General features: G+C 40.0%; 2 protein-coding genes across 4 annotated transcripts in view; one reads left to right on the forward strand and one right to left on the reverse strand.

The window, feature by feature from the left end:
- Window positions 1-15,658, reverse strand: part of SGTB (small glutamine rich tetratricopeptide repeat co-chaperone beta) — a 45,733-nt gene extending 30,075 nt beyond the window's left edge. For both annotated transcript variants that reach the window (XM_067031044.1, XM_059062316.2), the window contains exons 1-4: window positions 15,429-15,658; window positions 14,161-14,282; window positions 4,790-4,893; window positions 1,735-1,804 (exon numbers count right to left, since the gene is read on the reverse strand). In XM_067031044.1, coding sequence (XP_066887145.1) covers window positions 1,735-1,804; window positions 4,790-4,893; window positions 14,161-14,260 — 274 coding nt within the window. In that variant the 5' untranslated portion in view covers window positions 14,261-14,282; window positions 15,429-15,658. The remainder of the gene's footprint in view (window positions 1-1,734; window positions 1,805-4,789; window positions 4,894-14,160; window positions 14,283-15,428) is intronic.
- Window positions 15,659-15,878: 220 nt separating this feature from the next.
- The window catches only part of NLN (neurolysin), a 102,988-nt gene continuing 94,581 nt past the window's right edge, over window positions 15,879-24,285 (forward strand). The window contains exon 1 of one of the 2 annotated variants that reach the window (XM_059062290.2): window positions 15,879-16,097. In XM_059062290.2, the coding sequence (XP_058918273.1) occupies window positions 16,057-16,097 (41 nt within the window). In that variant the 5' untranslated portion in view covers window positions 15,879-16,056. The remainder of the gene's footprint in view (window positions 16,098-24,285) is intronic. The other variant, XM_067031047.1, reaches the window with a different exon arrangement.

Raw genomic sequence — 24,285 nt, forward strand, 5'->3', positions numbered from 1 at the left:
ACATGCAGCCTGTAATAACCCTATGCTTGACAGTCTACCATGGTCATTTGTTTTCACACGAATAGCAAAATCTGTATGACAATTGCTTTAACTTTATGTGTAACATGTCTTAGATGTGACATGTCTTAGTGAAAACAAAGAATAAGAGCTTTTGGTTAAAGCCGAAAGTAAGTAATTCAGTCTACCCGTGCTGCCAGAGTAAATGAGCCTCACTCTGCATCTCCTTCCAACCCTCAACTTACTAACATTCATTATATCAAAACAAACTCTACAGGGAATGCAGTCTCCCAATGTTCTGCCATGCAGAGGGAGTAAATATGAGGGACAAAAATAAAATTTCAATTTGCCATTTAGTACTACAGCTAAAACAAGAGAGCTGAAAAAGCAAAATGTTAGTGGAGCATATATTACATCACTGAGGATTTCACACACTACAAAAGTCTAAGTAGAAGGAAAAAGAAACATCAGATTAAATTGTTTCATTTAGAATAATATATGAAAAATGCATTTGTATCTGGATAGTTCAAATGCAAATTCTTTGGGGAATACTATAATTCAAACGACAATAAGGATCTGGTTGTTACTTTATTTTACATGTAATTTACGAAAGTCCTAATTCTAAAATTTTAAGTCACTGTAGTGATAAGATTTCTTAGAGGAAATAAAAAATTGAAAACTGAAACCAGTCTATTTGTAGGCAACACAGCACTTTCTCATGTAATCCAAAGAAGATAATCACACAATAGTGAAAATGAATATAAACAAAGATATTAAGACAGTGTTACTTAGGATTACAAAATTATCTGTCTAGGTAAGTAAATCATGGTCTAACAGTACCATGGAACACTATGTAGCCATTAAAAGCAGTGATATAGTGTAATTTATAGACCTAATAGAAAGGACCATGCCTGAGGAATAGGAAAAGCATACTCTTTTCCATATCTACGTTTTTAGACACCAACCAATTTTTTTAAGAAAAAACTCAACTGCCTTCTTCAGAGTATAAACTAAAGAAAAGGCCATAAAATGGTTCTGAACCATTTGTGTACAGCTTCAGAACATTGCACATTCCCTAATAACTCTCTGCCTATAGGACAGGGTCTTCGTTGGCTCTCATTCACTGGTAAAGATCAGGACTCTGCCCTACAGCTCCTTAGTGCAAATCTTGTAGGCCTGACCTGGCTTGCCTCTATAGCTTAACAAAACTGACATGATATAAAAACTGAACACAGATCCTCAATGGTGACTTATTTATTAAAATCAAGTATGCTTCAATAGTCACTATTAGAAAATTTAATAACATAGTAATCGTGTGCTAGTTAATAAATCCTTAAGTGCCATATACATATATTAAATTTCAAAGAACTCAAAAATGCTAAATGCACAAAAGTTAAAAATAATACTGAAAATCATTTTCATGTCTTCAATTAAGCATAAAGAATTTGGGATCCTAGAGTACACACAGCAAATACAGTTGCAAATAATCAACCCTTAAGTGACTTGTTTTGCAAGTTTTACTCACAACAGATCTGCTTCTCTTGAAGCAAGCCATACCTATATTGTTCACAAGCCATTCTATATTTCCAGGCTCATTTCTGTTTCACAAATGCCACGAGGACTTATGACAACCCCGTCTTGGCAGTATAAACCAGAATCTTATTGGGTGACAGAGTCACTTTCCCTAGAGTTTCAGAAAGCTTTACTAAATAAGTAATTTTTCTATGAAATATTCACCTTCATCTTTTAATTGGTCAGCTTTTCCCACATCTTCAGGCACTGAGTTTGAGAGAGGCAGAATGTCATTCTGAAATTAAATAAAATACAATGTACTTCCATTTAGCTACATAAAGAGTCATCCCAGAGAACTATAAATTAAAGTAATAATTATTTATTATTTAGTATATCATCTGTAAATCTGTGTCATGAAATCTAACATCTAAATAACAATGTCAGCAAGAAATAAGGAAAAAGTCCCCCCACATACTTTAGTAGAAAAATAAATATGTGGAATTTTTTCTAGAAAAAAATGGGCAACTGTGAATCAATTTTTTTACTTGCTTTCACTGTATATAGAAATCCTACTTCATAAACAAAAATAGAATCAGTATACAAAGAATAGTAATAGAATTATGCTCAAAGGATTGTTTAGTGAAAATTTTGAAACATAATGTTAATACCCTAAGAGAAAGTCAAATTCACAGGTACCAAAAAAAGCATTTATAATATGATCTTATTGTTTAAATATATGCACATACATTCACATGCACACAGGCTGAAAATCAAAGACTGGAAAGGTATACACAAAAGGTTAACAGTAGGAATATGTGGAAGTAGGATTTTCAGTCTCTTCTTTATATCCTTCCATATTGTCCAAACTTTTTAAAACAATGGTCATAGATTTATTTCCTCATTAAGATAATAAGCAGTATAAGATTCCTGTTTTTAGCACCTACTATCATCCTCAAACCTCTTTTTCAATAAGGTTCAAACCAAAGTGCTTATGAAAACTAAATGAAAATTCAGAAATGTCTTGAGTGGCACTGGGAACAGTGTATTTTCCATTTTGGGAAAAGACTCTTTTTAAATTGTGTTGTTTTTCAGCTTGACTCTGAAGTTCATAAATGTTTATAATTTTCAAAAAACTATAATTTTTAGTCAGTATACCTATGTACCATATTTAAAATATACTCACCATTACCTCTGTCTTGACTAAAATGTCAATGAACTTGATAGCTCTAACATTGGAAATACACTGTGCTAATTACACACAAGTATTCACAAGTACAAAATCACTATAAAGTATGAGTTGTTCTCATTTTTAAAATATCTTTATCAGTCAGTTTTTCTAAACATAAAGTATTAGTATAGAATCAAAATGGGAGCCTTAATAAGTAGAGATCAATACTAAACACTGACTGTGTAGCCACTCAGAATGTAAGTGTAGTTCAAAGACTCATTACTGCCCTACAGTACTTGCTTTTAAGGTTCCTTCTACTTCAAATTTTCTAACAAGCCTAGGCAGTTTATATGTGAAAAAAGTGACTTTGGGGGGGGGGCATAAAAATGGCTTATTGAAAAATGGATTATAATCTGTTCTGTCTTCTAGATCCTTTTGAATTATTTTAATGAAATTGCCATAGTTTTACAACTTTGAAAATTAATTCTCATGTTGATTCAATACATTTGAGTAGCCCATGTTGTGAGGACAAGTGTTATCCACTTTGTATAAAAGGAATGAATCTTTTTAGTATATAAACTTAATTGGGGGAAAAGCAGTATCCTAAAAATAAATTGTCCAACTTAACAACCAAGTACAATTGGAGAGGCAGTCGTTTCTTTAATTATAACAGTCTTGATGCTGCTTCAAACAAGTTTTAGACTTTCCCTGCGATACTCTGCTAACAGACACATACATAATGAAGCCACAGGTATTAAATAGGAGTGTTAAAGGATTGATACCACAAATAACACCATGTAGATATACTATGGAGCCAGTTTTAAGAAACTATATTTTTAAAATAGTAAGCAACAAATTTTTACAATTAAGTACAATCAGAGAGAAATAGAAAAAAAAAAAAAAAAGAGCTCTATTCAATCAATCTGAGCCTCCTGGGAGGAAAAAAAAAGTATTGATCTCTTCAGTACTAGTCAATGATAACAGGAGCTAAAGAGTGAGCAAATCCAAGTGCCGTCTCACGCACAAGCCTCTCGGGCATCTCGGAGTAAAGGTCGACTTCTGCCATAGCCATGTCCAGCCTCTGAAATAGGGCTCCCTAAGGATGCCATAAGCTCAGACAATGAAAGAACCACAGAAACCAAAGAGAAGAAAAGGACCACAGAGACATTCCACTATCTCCTTGCATCTTGTCAGATAATTAGAATTCATCTGTTTGATGAATTAATGTATAACTGTATTATCCTTTTTCCAAGTATAAAAAGTGGGAGCAGTTTACTGCCAAATTACCATTTTCATTGCAACGCTAAGAACATCTTCCCAACAAATTCTAGAAACAGTCTGTGCAGTATTCTCAGCCATGTCTCTGCCAAGTTGAAGTATACTCTGCATGTTTCAGCTCCTCTCCTTAGTTCCTCATTCTGTACTGAAGCTTGAATACAGAGTTAGAATAATACAAGAGGTTCACATGGCACCAAAATGTAATGAAAAACCACGTGGGCGGTCCCCCTGGGGCCCTAAACTCACTAGCCTTAAGATTTTTCAATCTTATAGTCCATCTTTCCTGAAAAGGCCAGAAACCAGAGACCATGTAAACAGTCCTAGGGAGCAGGGATCAGAACACTTGGATTTCAGTCCTGGCTTTGCACACTGACCCTGAACCTTTCCCTGTTTAAAGAGCCCCATCAATGGCCAAATTTGATAAAATATGCTTCAAAATGATGATGCAATTCCTGATGATTCCTTTTCTATATGGTTTCTTCCTAAACACTAAAACTTTTACTTTTAACTTGTATTTCATGTTTTCGGGGCATATCAATTCAGATGTCAGAAATCTAAAAACACCCCGATACTGTAAAGGACTTAAAAAGTCAACTACGATATATCATTAAATATAAAAGAAGGTGAGAGGATGAGAAGAGTTACTAATATGAACATCTAAAGCACAGTAAAAGTTATATTTTAGGTCCCAAATCATCCATGTGGACCAACTATCTTATACCCAGGAAGAAGTTAGTTACTTAAAGCCTGGCCCCTCAAATATTAACAATCCAACATAATACTGCAGTCATACTTAGATAATGAGATACTAATGAGAAAACAAAGACAGCTTACCTTACAGAAGGAATTTGTGAACATTTCTGTCAAAGGCTGTGAAACTGCTAGATGTGTATCTTCTGCGCTGATTTTAAAAACTGTCTCCAAGCACTGAATTGCAACTTGAAATAAATTTTAATAGTGAAAAAAAATTAGCAACCTAAAAAAAGAAACAACCTTTCTTTCTGGTAGAAATCTGCACTCTGCAATCTGTGGTAATTCATCATTTTGATCACAGAACATATGGAAAACTAAATGGTTCATCTGCATAAAGATTTCTGTTTATAGACCAGCTATTGAGGGGAGACAACTTAGTTTCTTATTCCTCACTTAAATAAAAATGTTACCTAGAATATAATTTCTCAGTATATGTATTACATCATATTCTTCTTAAAGCAGGTCATTAACAACATATTTCCCATTACCAGTATCTTGAATAAAACTTTAAAAATTATATTTTTTAATGTGAGAAATAGAATTCTCAACCTGATTAAAAACAGTAAGAGAAACAGTCTTTGGCACATAGGAAACACTAAATATTAATCCTGGTGTACTTACTTATGTTAAAATAGCTTGGCTTTTAAAAATTCATTCAGGTGTGCAAATTTACCAAGCACCTACTATGTGCAAGGTGCTGTTATAAGGTGGTAGAGATACAACAGTTAACCTAACACAAAAATCACGATTCACGGGCTTCCCTGGTGGCGCAGTGGTTGAAAGTCCGCCTGCCGATGCAGGGGACACGGGTTCGTGCCCCTGTCCGGGAAGATCCCACATGCCGCGGGGCGGCTGGGCCCGTGGGCCATGGCCACTGAGCCTGCGCGTCCGGAGCCTGTGCTCCGCAATGGGAGAGGCTACAACAGTGAGAGGCCCGCGTACCGCAAAAAAAAAAAAAAAAAAAAAAAAAATCACGATTCACGTGATGAAGCTCAACCTTAATAGAAGGAGAGAGACAAACACAGAAAGTAAAGTATATGGCATGTTAAATGTTGACAGGTGCCTCATCTACATTGATGTATGACAAAATAACCAGTATGGCTAGGGTACAGACTGGGTGGAAAGACATGATGGTGATTATGCTAGAACAAAGTCTGTCACTGGATGACGAGGCACCTTAAATAATATTTTTAAAGGACATTTGACTATTTTAAAGGATTTGATGCTATGGGCAAATGGAGAGCCATTAAAGATTTTAGTGAAGGAGAACAACATAACTGGATTTGTGTTTATAACTAAAAGTCTAGTAAGAATGCTGAGAATGAATTAGAGAGGGAAGCTCAGGGAGAAAATGGAAGCAAAAAACCAGGAACCCATTTATGGGTTCCTACATCAATGACCTAAACAAACAAGGAGCCTAAACTAGGGCAAAAACAGAGAAGAAAGCATATCCTGCCCTTTTTACAAGTCCTCACTGAGGGGAATGGAGGCAGATTCTTATCCTGAGAGTGCTCTCCTTTGAAAAAGAATTCTCTTCTGGCTCAACAAGGTGGGAATGTAGCCAAAATGTCCAGTGTACTTCTAGACAGTGTGGAATAGATTCACTTACATTTGTGTATGACTTTTTTTTTTTTAATTCAGTTTGTTTAAGCCAAAAACAAAAATTAAAAACAGGTCACCCATTCTCCCATTCCCCACTCCCTGTCTCTGGCAACCACCAATCTGTTCTCTGTATCTATGAACTTAGGTTTTTAATTATTATTATTATTTATTTTTTAGATTCTACATATAAGAGAGATCACAGGGTATCTGTCTTACTCTGACTTACTATAGATCCAATTACATTTGTGTATGACTTTTAAAAGACACATTATGGTCTTGAAAAAATTACCTCTATCATAAAAGAAACACTATCACTATCACTATCCACAGATCAATTCTCCTTAGAAAAGGGGCTGAATAACAAACTGAGTTACCAACTACCAAAAGTCAAAGTGTCTTTTAGAAAGAAAATAATGCACTGTTTACCCAGCCCTCATTCTCTCCCTTTCTATCCTTGCTAAGTAGTTGTTCTTGTACTTCAATTGTACTTGCACTAAACATACTGGGCCACAAGAAAATAGGCTCTCATTGCCATGAAGACAATTAATTAAAAATCAATTATTATTAATAATAATCCATGTATGTATATGTATATATTTCTTTTTGATCGGCATCTTTCTTCCCTTATCATATTGGTCATTTACTTTACTGTGCCATGTAGCTAGCTGGTACATGTTTCTAGTATCGTACTTATCACACATACTACGTTACATGCACTTAAAACATCGGTCTCCCATATTAGACTGTCTCCTTGACAATAAGGCCTACATTTTACTTATCTTTTGACTTTAACACAGCCTGGCAAATAATAGATGCTCAATAAATTTAATCTACGTCTTTGTTTATAGTGGAAGTAACAGTTTAATTGCAGAGGAAATAGAAACAATAAAATCTGCAGAAGACAGCACTTATTCCCCCCAAAACATTAATTCACAGCCTTGTGAAAGGTGGATAGAACCCTACCGAGGCCTTAACCAGAACCAGAGTTTGGAATTTCACAGCTAAACACTGACAGGGGAAAAGTCCACATAAAAATATGAGGGATTTTTACACTCTAACTTGTTGAGGCAATCCAGTCCAGCTCCTTTACCTCTGCTGCAACTAACCTTAGAACACAGATCTAGCACATTCTAGACACAATCAAGTATTACTAAAGGAGGTGGCTGTTTGGGTTTTTTTTAAACACAATTGTTCGTTTGTTTTAAAATCACTTTACTGAAGTATGATTGACATGTAAGAAGCGGCACATATTTAATGGACACAACTCAACAAGCTTGGGGATAAGTATACACCCATGAAACTGTCAACACCATCAAGGCCACAGACATATACATACCCATCACTTCCCAACATTTCCTCTTGTCCCCTTTATTGGTGTGTGTGTGTGTGTGTGTGTGTGTGTGTGTGTATGTGTTAAGAACACAACGTAAGATCTACCCTCTTACTAGATTTTAAGTATACAATCCAGTTAGCTAGAGGCACTGTGCTGAACAGTAGGTCTCTAGAACTTATTTATTTTGCATAACTGAAACTTTGTACCCTTTGACCATTATCTCCTCATTTCCTCTTACCCCAGCCCCTGGCAACCACCATTCTGCTCTGTGCTTCTATGCATTTGACTATTTTAGATTCCACATTAAGTAAACACAATTGTTTTGATACATAAACTTGCTGCCAAAATGTTCAGTGTCCAACACTAACACATATTTAGAGAGATAAATGGTTTAGTGAAAAAAACCCACCACAGCCTTGGAACTCAGCACTCTCATTATCATTATTAATCCAGAAAAAAAAAATCTAATAACCTGGGTGCAATAATTTATCTTACTTTTACCTCAAGATTTTCATTTATGAAACAGGGATTATTATATGTGATCCTCCTTTCAGAAGGTTATACTCAGGAATAAATCATAAAAATCTAAAGAAATTCTATACACAATTTTGCTCCACTTTTAACACCAAACAATAATAGTCTGTTTGGTACCGATAAGGAGAAGGACAAGCGAAGAATTCTCAATAATACCATATCCCATCTATATAGCACTTCATACTAAAGCTTCCATATGCTATATTACCTGCCATCACCAATTCTGATTGTCTTGACAAATCTATTAGATGGAGGGGGCAGAGATCTCCACCTAACAGACTTAGAAATTAAGTTACAGACCAAATGAGTGAGATGCCCAGGATCACTTGATTCAATTCATCAATTCAATTGAACAAATATTTATTGAGCACCTATCATCTGTCAGGCACTTTTCTAGGAGCTTTGTATATAACAGTGAATAAAACAGAAGAGATTCCTGACTGCTTGGGGCTGCCATTGCAGTGGGGGATGGAGAGGTAGACTGTAAACAATAAACTATACAAAGTAGAACAGGGTGAAGAGGATGGGAGCGTGGGGAGCAGAGCAGGGAAGCTGGCTGCAGATTTAATGGCATTGCTCAGGGAAGGCCTCATTCAGAAACGAGGACTTGAAGGAGACGGGGATATTACCATTATCTGGGGGAAGAACATTCCAGGCAGAGAAAACAACTGGAGCAAAAGCCTTTAGGAAAGAGCATTTGGAGCATTTCATTTGGTGCATTCAAAGTGAGGAAGCTAATTTGACTAAAGTCAAATGAGAAAGAGGAGGAGTTTGTGAACAACACATCACAGAAGTCCAAATTATATACATCCTTTAAACAATGACTGAGTAACATGAAGAGTCACTGCAAGATTTTGAGGGGAAAAATGATGGAATCTGACACAGTCTGTTTTAAAGGATCACTGGTAGCTGCGTTTAGAAAAGTTAATGAAGCAGCAATTATAGAAGCAGAGAGACCAGTTAGAGGCCATTACAGTAAAATAAATACTTAGTTCTATCCAGGGGTAATATCAGTGGAGGTGGGAAAAAGTCAAGATATCCTTTGAAGTCACAGCCAACAAGATTTATTGAACAGTTAGACGCAGAGTCTAAGAGAAAAACAAGAGTCCAGAGTGATAACAAAACTTTTGGCCAGAGCAGCTGAAAAGATGGAATTGTCATCAACTGAGTTAGGGAAGTTGTGGAATAGAACAGATTTTGGGTGGGAGGATCAGGAGTTCAGTTTTGGAAATGTTCAACTTAAGATGCCCATTAGATATATAAGTGGAGATAGCTAGTAGGCAGTTAGATATAGAAGTCTGGAGTTCAGAAGAAAGGTCTGACCTGAGGGTATACATTTGAGAGATATCAGCATATAAAAAAGAATATTTAAGGCCAAGAAGCTGAACTGTATCATCAAAAAAGTGAGTGCAGATAATGAAGAGAAGAAGATCAAGCACTGGACTTTGGATATTCCAGGTGAGGGAAAACAAGAGGAACAAGCAAAGGAAACAGAGAAAGAGCAAACAATGAGAATAGAAGAAAACCAAGAGAGTATGAGGTATCCTGGAAGCCAAGTGAATAAAGTATATGGGGGGAGAGGGATGAGGGAACCATCAACTTTATCAGAGGCAGCTAATAAGTCAGATGAAGACTGAAAACTGACCATTGAACTACCTAACACAGAAATTGCTGATGACCTTGATGAGAACAGTATGAGTGGAGAGATGGAGGCAAAGGCCTATCTGGATTGCTTAAGAAAGAGTAGGAGATGGGACTTCCCTTGGTGGTCCAATGGTTAAGAATCTGCCTTCCAATGCAGGGGATGCGGGTTCGATCCCTGGTTGGGGAACTAAGATCCCACATGCTGCAGGGCAACTAAGCCTATGCACCGCAACTACTGAGCCCATGTGCCGCAACTACAGAGCCCACGAGCTCTGGGGCCCACACGCCACAACTAGAGAAAAGCCCGCGTGCCACAACGAAGAGCCCACATGCTGTAACAAAAGATCCCACATGCTGCAACTAAGACACAACGCAGCCAAAAATAAATAAATAAATAAATAAATAAATATTAGGAAGGAAGGAAGGACAGGAGAGGAATTGCAGAAAGCAAGTATAGACAATTGTTTCAAAGAGCTTTCCAATAAAAGAGAGACAAAAAAAGCAGGAAATATTTCAGAGGGGGGAGGGGTAGGTAGTAGTATGGCAAGAGTAATTAATTGTTGTTTTTGAATTTTTAAGAAGGGAGAAAGTTTATACCCTGATGGAAATGATCTAGAAAAGATTAAAAATTTGCTCATGTAAGACAAGGAGGGTAAAATAACTAGAGTGAGAGCCTGGAGTAGGTGAGACAGGATGGAATCCAGTCTGCGAGTAAAGGGGTTTCAGTTAGAAAGGACAATGGATAGTTCATCTATGGTATCTTAGTCAGCCTGGGCTTCTATGACATAATACCATAGACTGGGTGGCCGATAGTTCTGGAGACTGGGAAGTGCAAGATCAAGGTGCCAGCAGACTCAACATCTGGTGAGGACCTACTTTCTGGTTCACAGACAGCACCTTCTTGCTGTGTCCTCACATGGTAGAAGGAGTGAGGGAGCTCTCTGGGGTCTCTTTCATAAGGGCACTAATCCCAGTCAGGAGGACCCCACTTCTTAATACCATCACACTGGGCATTAGGTTTCAACATACGAATTTTGGGAGGACACAAGTATTTAATCCATAGTTTATGTAATAGTTAGACAGGCAGACAGGCAGAGTATGTGAGTATAGATGCTGGTAGGTGGGTAGATGGGGCAGAGAGAGTCTGTGGAAGTCGTTTTCTTATTACTTCAATTTTCTTGATGGAGTAAGAACCAAGGTCATCAACAAAAAGTGAGTACAGGGGAGGAGGTTTGGGGTTTTGAGAAGGCATGAGAAAGTGTTAAAGTGCTCATCTAGAGAGCAAAAATATGAATGAACTTGGAAAGAGGGCAGCATTAAAGGTCCACTTGAGGCTCACGGTCATGAACTCAAAGTGGGACTAGTCAGTAAAGCTGGGTGTTTCAATCCATCTATACAAAGTCACATGGATATGGGCATGGAGTAGGTGGAGAGCTGGATTCAAACAAGGTTGGGCTTTACAAGAAAGGGAGCCATATACACCAGGGTGATTATAATGATCAACAATGGAATTTAAGCTGGGTGAGAAGAGGGGTGTGAAAAGGTAAGGGATCAATAGCTTGGAGGTATTGGTAGGTCAAAGAATTGTTAGGGTAGGGATTCTATAGGGAGTGAGCTGGAAAGACAGGCAGCAGAAGTGAAATGTTTTAAGATAGAGATTATGGAGGATAACAATAACAAGGTCTAGGGAAGAGTTTCTCAACCTCAGCAACTATTGACATTTTGGACTAGACAATTCTTTATTGTTCAGGACTGTCCTGAGCATTTGCAGTATCTTTAGCAGCATCCACGGCCTCTACCAACTAGATGTCAATAATACCATCCCCCCAGTCGTAACAACCAAAATACCTCCAGCTACTACAAAATTGCCCAAAATTGAGAACCACTGGTCTAGGGTATGACCAAGCAAGTGAAAGTGGCTGAGATCACTGGAGTAGAGAAGGTCAAGGAACCAAGCGGGAGAGAACTGGAAGAATCATGTATGAATGTATTACAATTGCCAAGAATTAAGACAGGAGTACTGCCAGAGAGACCGTGAGCAGGAGCCACCATAGTCAAAACATGAAGCTGATGTCAGCAGATGACAATAATTAGGAGTGAGTGACATAACCTGATGACAAGGCTCAAAGGTGATAATACATCAGCTTCACTGTAGTGGTAAAGCTGGTATGAGAACTTAGGCTCCTCTCCTAGGGCTTTTTAATTTTATTTATTTATTATTTATTTATTTATTTACTTTTGGCTGCATTGGATCTTCATTGCTGCACGCAGGCTTTCTCTAGTTGCAACGAGCGGGTGCTTGTCTTCCTTGCGGTGCACAGGCTACTCATTGCAGTAGCTTCTCTTGTTGCGGAGTACAGGCACTAGGGCATGCGGGCTTCAGTAGTTGTGGCACATGGGCTCAGTAGTTGTGGCTCGCAGGCTCTAGAGTGCAGGCTCAGTAGTTGTGGCGCACAGGCTTGTGGGATCTTCGACATGTGGGATCTTCCTGGACCAGGGCTCAAACTTGTGTCCCCTGCACTGGCAGGCAGATTCTTAACCACTGCTCCACCAGGGAAGTCCTCCTAGGGCTTTTTTAAATGTCTAGAAGGTGGGCAGACATTTCCACATGATTTCATGTTCAATTAAGTTAGACTCACAGAGTCAAAAATAGGGGTTGGTCAAAAACAATTGGCACCACTTCTGACTGCCATATATAACACACAGCTGAAGGCACATAGTTTTGGCCAAATACCATCCTAAAAATAGGATACAACATCTTGGCTTTTAAAAAACTCTCAGTTTTCTTTCTGGCCTTTAAAAGTATTATACTGCCTTTGATGAGATAAAAACATCTTTTATTAAATGATTCCATTTATCTGTTTGCTACAGAGCACCATAAACAACATTTGCCTTAGATAACCAGTCGCCTTTATCTTCACATAGTCTAACCATCAAGGAGGACAAAAAGACCCTAATGGACTGATTGCAATCTCCAACTGTGTGTCACCAGCTCCTCTCACTGCCACCTGGAAAGATAATCTCACCAGATTGCAAGCAGATTTAGAGCAAATGCCCAATTTTCATCCCAACTTCCTAAATGCATATTCACAAGGGAAGTGCTTGCTGAAATTAATAGATGTGTCCCCTTTAGAGGAGAAACAGCTCGAGATGGGCAATTCAAATTGTACTTTTATTAAATTCTCTCAAATGTACTGTCTCACTGCAATAATTAAATCTTCAGGCCACAAGGAAGATGGGCTCATTGAAACTCCACAAGCCCAGCTGCAGAATTCTATCTTGTTATGGCTATACTGAATTTAAATTTTCTAATGCATAAACATGAAGCAGAAAAGATGGTGTCAAGGAAACATGTGATGCTATCATCCAAGTCCTGCTCAACTTTACAGATTACTGAATCTAATATTTAAAGCTAACATAGACAAGGGTGAAATCCTCTTATTTCAAGTCCCCCAAGAGGAAGTTATCAGAGCTTAATAGTGATATAATTATTAGACTTGCATAGTTCTTTTATGATGACTAAGGTGTTTTCATATATTGACTCTAAACTGGATGCTTTCCTATTAGAAAGAGACAACAAGATCTTCAAGGTAAGAACCAGGATTTAAATCTCAGCTTTGTCACATATTAACTGTGTTATATTATTTTATCTGCTTTCATTTACTTAATCTGTTGAATGCAGATAATAACTAACTTAACAGTTACTGTGGAGAAAAATTTCACTACAATATGAATAGCATAGTTCTGACACATAATAGTTGTTCAATAAATAAACAATAGTTGGGCTTCCCTGGTGGCGCAGTGGTTAAGAATCCACCTGCCAAAGCAGGGGAAACGGGTTCGAACCCTGGTCCGGGAAGATCCCACATGGCACAGAGCAACTAAGCCCGTGCGCCACAACTGCTGGGCCTGTGCCCTGGAGCCCGCAAGCTACAACTACTGAGTCCGCGAGCCACAACTACGGAAGCCTGCGTGTCCTAGTGCCCGTGCTCCGCAACAAGAGAAGCCACCGCAATGAGAAGTCCGCACACTGCAATGAAGAGTAGCCCCCACTCGTCAAAAGCCCACGTGCAGCAACCAAGACCCAATGCAGCCAAAAGTAAAATAAAATAAAATAATTTTAAAAATAAAAAACAATAGTCCTCTTGTTGTTAATTGAAAAAAAACAAAAAAAGCCTCAGAGAATGAAAACACCATAACCTTATTATAAGGTCTCTCTCCTTGAAAAATCAACAAAATGTTCTGATTTTGATACAACAGATCATAAAGTCACGCTTATAGCTATTTTAGTCTTTACTTATAATTATATCACAAATGAACATAGAGAACAGGTGCCTACCTTCCAAACTTTCTTGCTCATCTGAAGTATAAGCATCCATCTGACTTTGTTCCCGTAAGAAACGAATAACTGCATAAACTAGGTGCTTGATGGATGACATTTTTAAAGTTTAAACACTTTTCCTTGATAAGAAAAAGGAAAACACTGAAATAAGTAATTTTAAAGAATCAGTGAAGAAGATTATAAATCACAAGGGTCATAAATTACATTAAAAGTAAAAAGCCTGTATTATCTACACTCCTTTCCTTTTAAAGAGTCAAGAGAGCACAAAGTATAGATATGCTAATGTATGACATTTTCATTTACACCCAGCAATATTAGATTATGTTAAAACTTGCAAAAGTAAAATCTTTCTCAAAGCATGTACAACATAGCTTAGATTCTCACTGAATAGTTCACTGTATCTTAACAGTTTATATGGTACAGATCCAGAAAAGAACAGGGGTATAGATGCAGATATAGAAATCCCCAAAAAGCTTTAGTACTAAGTTGAGGGAGATTTCATACTGCTGACTCAGAAGCTGATCCACGCTGAGTATTTTCCTCTGTTTCATGAGATTTTTTTCAAATGTATACACAATTTACACTCCACCTATTTTTGTAGGCGGAGACAGTTATGTGATGAGGAAATATATTAGGGAAAGGTTATTCAGCCATTGAGTGTCATTTTTAATAAAAATGGCATTTCTATTTAATCAAGACATGTCAGAAAATCATTGCCTAAGTCGATGGATACTACAAACCGACCAATGCTCTCTGCAGTAGCTGTGCTCTCGTGGACAAACTGGAAGCTCTGGGTCATGTTAATTCACATGGAATACTATCGCATCCAAACAGTGGCGCAGGGCCATCATGCATTAATGGCTTATTTCCACTAAATCGAATCATCCATCTGCCCCCCCAGGTTCCCTAATTCAAAGCCAGGGTGTGGTACCCACCACTAGGACGTTTATTATTTGTGTGCTTATTTTAAAAGCGAGCCCAGCCAATAGGCCACGGGGTTGCAAGTACTAAATAAGGCCCCAGGGCAGAAGGGTGAAAAAAGAATGGGGTGGGGGTAGGGGAGCGGCGGGTGGGAGGGGAAATGGAGAAGGGCAACCTCCTCCGGGCTTCTCCCCCTACCTCTCCCCAGAGCACATCGACCTCCATCTCCCTCCCTTCGGTACCCAGGCCCCGCCTTGGCCCTGACGAGGTTTGCTGCGGGTGCGCGGTGCAGGCCCGGTCTGGGGCGGCGGAAGACGGACCCCTCCCATACCGAAGCCCCTTACCAGGGAAGAGGACGCGAGACGGTGGCAGCGGGCCCGAGGGCGTCGGTAAGTCGGTCCGCCGCCCCCTGATTCTCCGGGCTTGAGCCTGGCTTCGAAGCGCAGCACTGCGAGCGGTGGCCCAAACTTCCCCGGCTCCCAGACCGCCGCCGCCCCTTAGCCCACCCAGCTGTGCGCTTCAACCCGGCTGATGAGCCTCACCAGAACCGCCCCCGGGGCGGTGCAAGACGCACAGGGCGGGACGCGGAGCGGGCGCGGGGCGGGGCGGCGCGGGGCGGCGCGGGGCGGCGCGGGGCGGCGCGGGGCGGGGCGGGGCGGGGCGGGGCGGCGCGGGGCGGGGCGGGGCGGCGCGGGGCGGGGCGGGGCGGGGCGGGGCGGGGCGGGGCGGGGCGGGGCGGGGCGGGGCGGGGCGGGGCAGGGCGCAGGGCAGGGCGCAGAGCGGGGCGGGGCGGGGCTGAAGTGGGCGCCGGCTTGGGGCTGCCGCACGTGGGAGGGTTCAGGCGGAGCTTGCTGCCGCCACCGCTCCTTCCTCTTCAGCTAGGCCGCCGCGCGGCTTCCCAGCGTCCCCAGTCCCTCAACCCCAAACCGGAGGACAGCGCGCCCTCAGCCGCCGTCGCCTTTCGGCGCTCCCATGATCGCCCAGTGCTTTTCGGGTGTGCGAAGCCTCCACAGGTACCTCCCGTGCGCGGGTTAACCTTGACCTTGGGCAGAGCGGGGTCTTCTGCCCCGTCACTGCCAGGCACCTCCGCCCAGCCTTTCCAGACAGCACTCCTCCGACGCTCCTGGAACCCTTCCTCCCCACAGTCCGCATGGTCTACCCCGAGGGATACCTGGCGCGGGAACTTGGGGCCACCTTTCCTTCATCCGCTTCCTTGAGAGGGCGTCCATTCCCCTTTGTTTGGGACTGCCTCAGCTGCAAGCAGAGACTGGTCCCAGGCCCAGCCCAAAACGAATGCAGAAAGATGGTCGGGATAAGAAAATCATTTGACTTTCGTCCCCATCCAGAACTGCAGGCCTGTCGTTAACAGTGCCAGCAGCTGTAGACTCGAATAACAATTCTCATTTACCCCTCATGTACATCGTTAGTATACACATCGTTTAACACTCGCACTAGATGCAGCCGCTATGATTTTGCTGCTTATTTCCGTCCATGCTTTCTAATTTCCTTTTTATTTACTTCCCATAAAACATTCGGCCTCTGGCCGGGGCTAACTGACTTGGCCCCAAATAGAGGAAATGATTGCTTGGACACGGTTTGGTGCAGCCCCAGCTGCTGTTTTGGACTGCTTCCTTAGCGCCCTCGCCACACCCCTGTGCCATAGACCAGTAGCAAGATGGTGAGAGAATTAAATTCTTTGCACGGATGCGCTGGATGGAATGGTTTTCAGAAACAATGCCTCTACCACCCGCATTCCCAAATCTAGCTTTGAACTGAAAATCTGAATGAAGAACCAACAGAAAAAGGGAAATATGTGTTTCTTGCTAGATCCTTATGAAACCACTTGAGAACCTAGCAATCAGCCTGTAAGCTTTTTAACAGTTTTCTGTTGTACGTTGCCACTCATCTGTGTGGAGCTTCAGGCTGCTCAGTCCTTATAGTTTTGGTGCATCTGGGGACAGTAGTGATCATAAAGAGTTAATGTGATGATTTTAACCATATTTCAGGCTGTCCTTTTAGTCTGTAGGCTGCAAGTGGTATAGCTCTCAAATGAAGCTATACCAACAAATGAAGAAATATATATCTTCCTATAACGCAGGTGTGAGAAGAGAGAATAAATTTCGTATACGACAGTAGTTCTCAAACTTTTTGGTCTCAGGACCTCTTTACCACTCAAAAATTACTGAGGACCTAAGAGCTTCTGTTTATGTGGTTTATATCTTTCCATATTTACCATATTAGAAATGAAACCAGGGAGATTTTTAAGTATTTATTAGTTTTTTTTAAAGCAGTAATAAATGTATTACATGCATAAATAATATTTTAACAAAAAATAACTATTTTCCAAAACATCTCCAAAAAAATCAGTGCGAAGAGTGGTATTGTGGATTTTTTTTCCTTTGGGTTTTTATTTTTAATTGTGGTAAAATATACATAAAATTTACTGTTTTAATCATTTTTTAAGTGCACAATTCAGTGACATTAAGTACATTCACATTGTTATGTAATCATTACCACTATCCATCTCCAGAACTTTTTCATCATCCCAAACTGAAACTCCTCATTATCCCCTCTTCCAGTACCTGGTAACCACTATTCTTTCTGTCTCTTTGAATTCGACTTTTTTAGGTACTTCATACTAGGGGAATCTTACAATATCTGTTCTTCTGCAACTGGCTTATTTCACTTAGCATAATGTCTTTAAGCTTCATCCATGTTGTAGCATGTGTCAGAATTTCCTTTTTTAAGGCTGAGTAGTATTCTGTTGTATGGATATACCACATTTTATTTGTCCACTCGTTCATCCATGGACTTTGGGTTGTTTCCACCTTTTGGCTACTTTGAGTAATGCTGCTATGATCATTGGCATGCACATTTCTGTTTAAGTCTCTAATTTCAATTCTCTGGGATAGGTACCTAGAAGGAGGATTACTGGATCACATGATAGTTCTTTGTTAAATTTTTGAGGAACCACCTTACCGTTTTCCACAGCAGCTGTACCATTTTATACTCTATTGGCAAAGCACAAGAGTTCCAGTTTTTCCACATCTTCATCAACACTTGTTTTATTTATTTATTTATTTTTAAATGAGAACTATCCTAGGAGTGGCATTGTTTTGCATTTTTGCAAAACAAATGTGTGACTTAATAGAAGGTAGCTGGATTCTTACATCTGCTAACGCGTTTATTCTGTTGCACTGGTTCGTTTTGGTTTAAGAAGATGAAGAAAATCCCACCTGTCATATGTAGTTGGAAAAAGAAAAGTATTTTAATTTTAATAGACATTTTAGATAATCATGGGTATTCTTTGATATCACATCAAAGTTTGACAACGGGTAGTTTTTTTAAGAATGGTTGCAATGTGAAATATGAAACTATCAATGTACCTTTTCTTACTATTATGTTAAAGTCCATAGGTCTCTCTTTCACTTGGAATGAGTCTCTTACCTATGCATGATTTTGTAATATCAAACACTATTCATTTGGAAAATAGTGGCTCACTGTGTTATACATAGCTTCCTAATGTTGACATATTTTACATTATCAAATAATCATATTCCTTAATATCATCATCCCATCATAAGTCTTCAAATACTAGAAAGCTGGCAAGCTCATGGTGGCAGATACAATTTTTCAAAATTCTAATTTTCATTTGAAAGCTGAAATTTTATCATCGGTAACAAATACTATCAGTTGTTTTCCTTGAAGTGACAGCCTTACTGTGTTACATTTTTGAGAGTTGTTTCTGCGAAACACTTAAGTCTGAGTAACCATGGTTTGTCTGTCAGTCATTTTTTCAAGTATAAATGATGTTCCATGAGAAAAGCAGCTATTTCAGTTCACAATTCAGTCAATTGCACAAGTGCTTTTATTATTTTTTTAATTTTTTTTTTTTTTTTTTTTTTTTGCGGTACGCGGGCCTCTCACTGCTGTGGCCTCTCCCGTTGCGGAGCACAGGCTCCGGACGTGCAGGCTCAGCGGCCATGGCTCACGGGCCCAGCCGCTCCGCGGCACGTGGGATCCTCTGCATCGGCAGGCGGACTCTCAACCACTACGCCACCAGGGAAGCCCCCACAAGTACTTTTAATTTGCACAACCAAATCCTCTGGACAACCATTGTACTCAAGTATTCAGCCGGTGCACTTTATGCCTACTTTGCCACACATATATTTAATCGTTGAGATTTAATAAAGTTAATAATTTTTACTATCTCATCAAGGACATTCTAAAATGAAATTTACATTATTTTTAGCATGAGGGAGTGGTAGTGAAGAATATAATGACTACTAGGACAGTTTGGTGCCATTACCTTGATTTGTTCTAAGGTGCCAACAATCTTATCTACCATTGCTTTTCACCATCAGTGCAGATGTCAACCAAGTGAAAAAGGTAAATAATGTCTTAGAATTTTTATGCAATACTTTCAACCTCACATACTCCTTGAAATGGTCTCAAGAACCACTCCCCATAGGATTGCAGACCACATTTTGAGAACCACTGGTATGTGTTATGCATATTCTTTGTTTATGCATGGAAGAAAATAAATGTAAAAAGCCGTACAATTATTACTTTTTTAGAAGCTAGCAATCTACCGTAAATATATTAACTATTTTGTTATTTAAGGGCATATATTGCAGTTAATCAACATACTCTACAGTAGTAGTAGTCATCCACCCATGGTTCTTGTGAGTGACTTAATCGCAGAATCTCTGTTTCAAGACCTGTATCTTCCTAAAGGAGTCAGTACTTGACCGACCATATGGAAGGCCCTCTATGTACTCCTGATTGTTTTCCTGTTTCCTTTGACACTCGGGAATTCATTTTAGTGTTATATGAGTAACTAGGTTTTTACTCAACTGGCTTATGATTTCTCTTTGTGTTTTCCTGTTGTTATAGTTGCTATATACCCATTTCCCAAACCCAGCTTTGCAGCCAGGATCATTGATGGGGGTATTTAGCCAATTTCTTGGGAATAAGTAGACTGAGGATCTGGAGATTGAATTGTAGTTGCTGTTCAACTAACCTTGTGACCTTAATTAAATCACCCAATTTCTCGGATTTCTCTTGAATTCCTTATTTTGTAAAATAAAAAGGACTAGATTAAATGACATCGAAGATTTCTTTCAACTCTTATTGCCATAACGATTAAACCAGAAGAATTTCCCCTCCTAGAGACCAGATTGCAGAGCATGTGAGCCAAGCAAAATGTGATGTACATTATGGAGTAAGGGATGGATGGCATGGTCAAAAAAATGAGAGAAGTGATTTATCAGTACTTAGTCCAAATTATAGCTATAATAGCCCTAGTTTACTCTTTCAGTTAAAGAAAAGCAACTTGGTTTGTGAAATTATGAGAGCAATGCATGTTCCTTGTAGAACACTTAGAAAATATTGACAAGCAGAAGAAAATATACACAGTCCACCCATCCAGAAGAACCAGTTATTAATAGCTTCCAAAGTCTTTCCCATGTAGAGACATGTTTTTTAACAAATATGAGATTATATAATACTTATTCTATTATAGTTTTTATGTAATACAAACATCATTCCATAATGTAAACACCTATAATGTAGTCCATTTGGGGATGTATGAGAATCCAATTAATCCCTACTTTTGGATATATCAACTATTTCCAACTTCATGCTATGAGTAACAGTGCTTAGATAAACATTCTAGCTATCAAGTTTTTTCCTAAGTCCTTAATTATTTCCATAGTATGAGTCCTTAGCAATGGAATTTGTACACCAAACAGTATGTGTATCTTTCAGGCTTTTGATACTTACTACATATTCTCTTTCAAAATGTTTCTACCAAATTATGCTTGTACCAGCAGAATATGCGATGTTAGTTTCCTACACCTTTACCAACACTGAGCCTTTTAATATTTTTTATCCTTATTTTTATTATTGTTGTTGTTGTTCTGTCACCTCTTTCATTAAGACAAAGCACAGGGCTTCCCTGGTGGTGCAGTGGTTCAGAGTCCGCCTGCCGATGCAGGGGACACGGGTTCGTGCCCTGGTCCGGGAAGATCCCACATGCCGCGGAGCGGCTAGGCCCGTGAGCCATGGCCGCTGAGCCTTTGCGTCCAGAGCCTGTGCTCCGCAACGGGAGAGGCCACAACAGTGAGAGGCCCGCGTACCGCAAAAAAAAAAAAAAAAAAGACAAAGCACAGAACTTCCATGAGGCACCTAGATTAAAATCTGAAGAACCAAGGAAATTGATGTTTACTGGGTACATATGTATATGCCGAGCTCTGCATTAGGAAGGCGTGTAGCCCAGTAGTCTAGACTAGTCTAGACAGGCTCTAGTAATCTGGAACCAGTTTGCCTAAATTTGTATTCTGGCTCTGCCACTGACTAGCACAGTGATTTCAGGCAAAGTTACTTAACTTCTCTGTGTCTGTTTCCTCATCCATAAATTGGGAATTGATTGACTGATTTCTTCACTCACCACATATTTATTGAGCATCTATTATGTTTCAAACTGTATTCTAGTCTGGGGATACAGCAGTGAATAAAGCAGCCAAAAATCCCTGTGTCTGTACCTTCAGAGAAGAGACAGCGAAGGAAAATATAGAGTATGTTAAATGGGGAAATGTGCTAAGAGCAAGAGTAAAGCAGCAAAGGAGGTTACCCAGTATGTATTGGTGGGAACAACATTATAAATTTGACAGGAAAGGGCTCCCTGAGAAGGTGATCCTGTGCCTCAAATAGACTGGGAGATGAGACAAGAGAGGGGAAAATTATACTCACCTGTACTAGAAAACCGAGTCCTCCCTTCCCCTGTGAGTCTCCTTTACTATTCACACAGAACACTTCACTTCTGACACTTCTGATCACCAAATGTATTGGAGGTGTTTCACCACAACAAGCAATTCTCTGCAACACCAACTGGATGTCCAGTAATTTAACTCAAATCTGCCACTTTCTACCTGGAGATAGCATCAGATCCCACAGCTTGAGGACTCAGTCCCACAAGACTGCCCCCACCCAACTCAGATGCCAGCTGAGTTGGCACCTGAGGTTTATAGTCCATTGACTGTTCCTGCAGCCTTCTCCTTGGGATTGATTAATTTGCTAGAGCAGTTCACAGAGCTCAGGGAAACACTTACATTTTTAAAAAATTTTTAATTAATTAATTAATTTTAATTTGGCTGTGTTGGGTCTTCATTGCTGTGCACGGGCTCTCTCTGGTTGCAGCGAGTGGGGGCTACTCTTCGTTGCAGTGCGTGTGCTTCTCATTGTGGTGGCTTCTCGTTGTGGAGCACGGGCTCTAGGCGCGCAGGCTTCAGTAGTTGTGGAATGCGGGCTCAGTAGTTGTGGTGCGTGGGCTCTAGAGAGCAGGCTCGGTAGTTGTGGCACACGGGCTTAGTTGCTCCGCGGCATGTGGGATCTTTCCGGACCAGGACTCGAACCCGTGTCCCCTGCATTGGCAGGTGGATTCTTAACCACTGTGCCACCAGGGAAGTCCAACACTTACTTACATTTACCAGTTTATTAAAGGATATTATAAGGATACAGGTGAGCAGCCAGATGAATAGATACATATGGCAAGGTCTTAGAGGATCCTGAGTGCAGGAGCTTCTGTCCCCTTGGAGTTGGGGTGTGTCACCCTCCCAGTGTGGATGTGTTCACTGAACTGGAAGCTCTCTGAAGGGATTTTATGGCAGCTTCATCAGGTAGGCATGATCAGTCATTAACTCCATTTTCAGTCCTTCTCCCTTCTCCCTTCTCAAGAGAATGGGGGGTAGGGCTGAAAATTCCAAGCTTTTAATCATGGTGGTCTTTCTGGTGACCAGCCCTCATCCAGGAGCCCACCCAGACTCACCTCATTAGAACAAAAGACAGTCCTATCACCCAGGGAACTATAAGGGTTTCAGGAGCCCTGTGTCAGGAACCAGGGTCAGAGACCAAATATTAGAACAAAAGATACTCTTATCACTTAGGAAATTACAAGGGTTTTTAGGAGTGCTGTGCCAGGAACCAGGGGCAGAGAACAATATGTATATATTTTCTATTAACTCACATCACCTTTTTAAGATTGAGAGATAATGAATATAGAGCACTTAGAGCATTGCCTAGCTAAATCCATTACTGTTGCCACAGTAACGCCGTATAACAAAGTAAATCTCTGTTGGAGTACAATGATAAATGTTTATTTTTGCTGACAAATCTACATGTTTGTTGGGCAATTTTTCTGGTCTTGACTGGGCGCATTCTGAACCTCCAGTCAGCCATGGGTTGTGTAAGAAGCTCTGTTGATCTTGGCTGAGCTCTCTTACATGTGTGGGGATCTAGGATGGCCAAAGCTGCAGCCACTTGGCTCTCTTTCACATTATCTCTCATCATGCAGGAGGCTAAGTGGTTTGCTGTCATGGCAGGCCAGGGTTCCATGAGTGTGGGATTGTATAAAGACCTCCTGAGGCCTAGGCTTAGAACTGGAACGCGTCAGCTCTGCCACATTTTACTGGACTGGCCAAAGCAAGTCATAAGGCCAGCCCAGATTCAAGAAATGGGGAAATAGACCCTGTCTTTTGATGGGAGGGAACAGCAAACTCAAATTATAGGAAGACATTGATATATAGAGGGGTGGAGGCCATTTTAATGATTAATTAGCCACATTGGCCCATAAAAGCTCAATAAATATTAGCTATTGTTTTTACATTTGTGAATTGCCTAGTTGTATTTTGGGATTTTCCGATTGAGATTATTGATTTGTAAGAGCCCTTCATAGATGTTGCAGACTTTTTTTGTCTTTGAAATTTGGGGTAGATTGTTACTGCTTTTTGCTTTTTTGCCCCACAGAAGTTTAAATTTTTACTGTAATAAGGCATATCAGTCTTTTTTCCTTTATGACTTCTGCCTTTGGTGTCATGCCTAGAAAGCCCTTTCCTACCCCAGGATTATAATTTTTTTAAATCAGCTACATTTCTTCTAGTACTCTTATGTTTCATTTTTCAGTTAAACCCTTTCTCTATTATGAAGACTGACATTTTTTTGAAAGACTTTTTCTTCTTATTAAGTGAAACAAAAAGGAAATCAACACAGAAACTGCAGTAAGTATAAGAGAAAGTCCAGCTTACAAAATATGGATTTCTGACTTACCATAGCTTACTTTGGAAGACCCTGTCCTTTTCCACCTACTCTGAGATTATCTATACCTCCTGCTTAGCGTTCAAAAGGGCACCCTCTATTTCTCAG

The sequence above is a fragment of the Kogia breviceps genome, chromosome 4 (genome assembly GCF_026419965.1).
Source record: "Kogia breviceps isolate mKogBre1 chromosome 4, mKogBre1 haplotype 1, whole genome shotgun sequence".
In the NCBI taxonomy this organism is placed as follows: Eukaryota; Metazoa; Chordata; class Mammalia; order Artiodactyla; family Physeteridae; genus Kogia; species Kogia breviceps.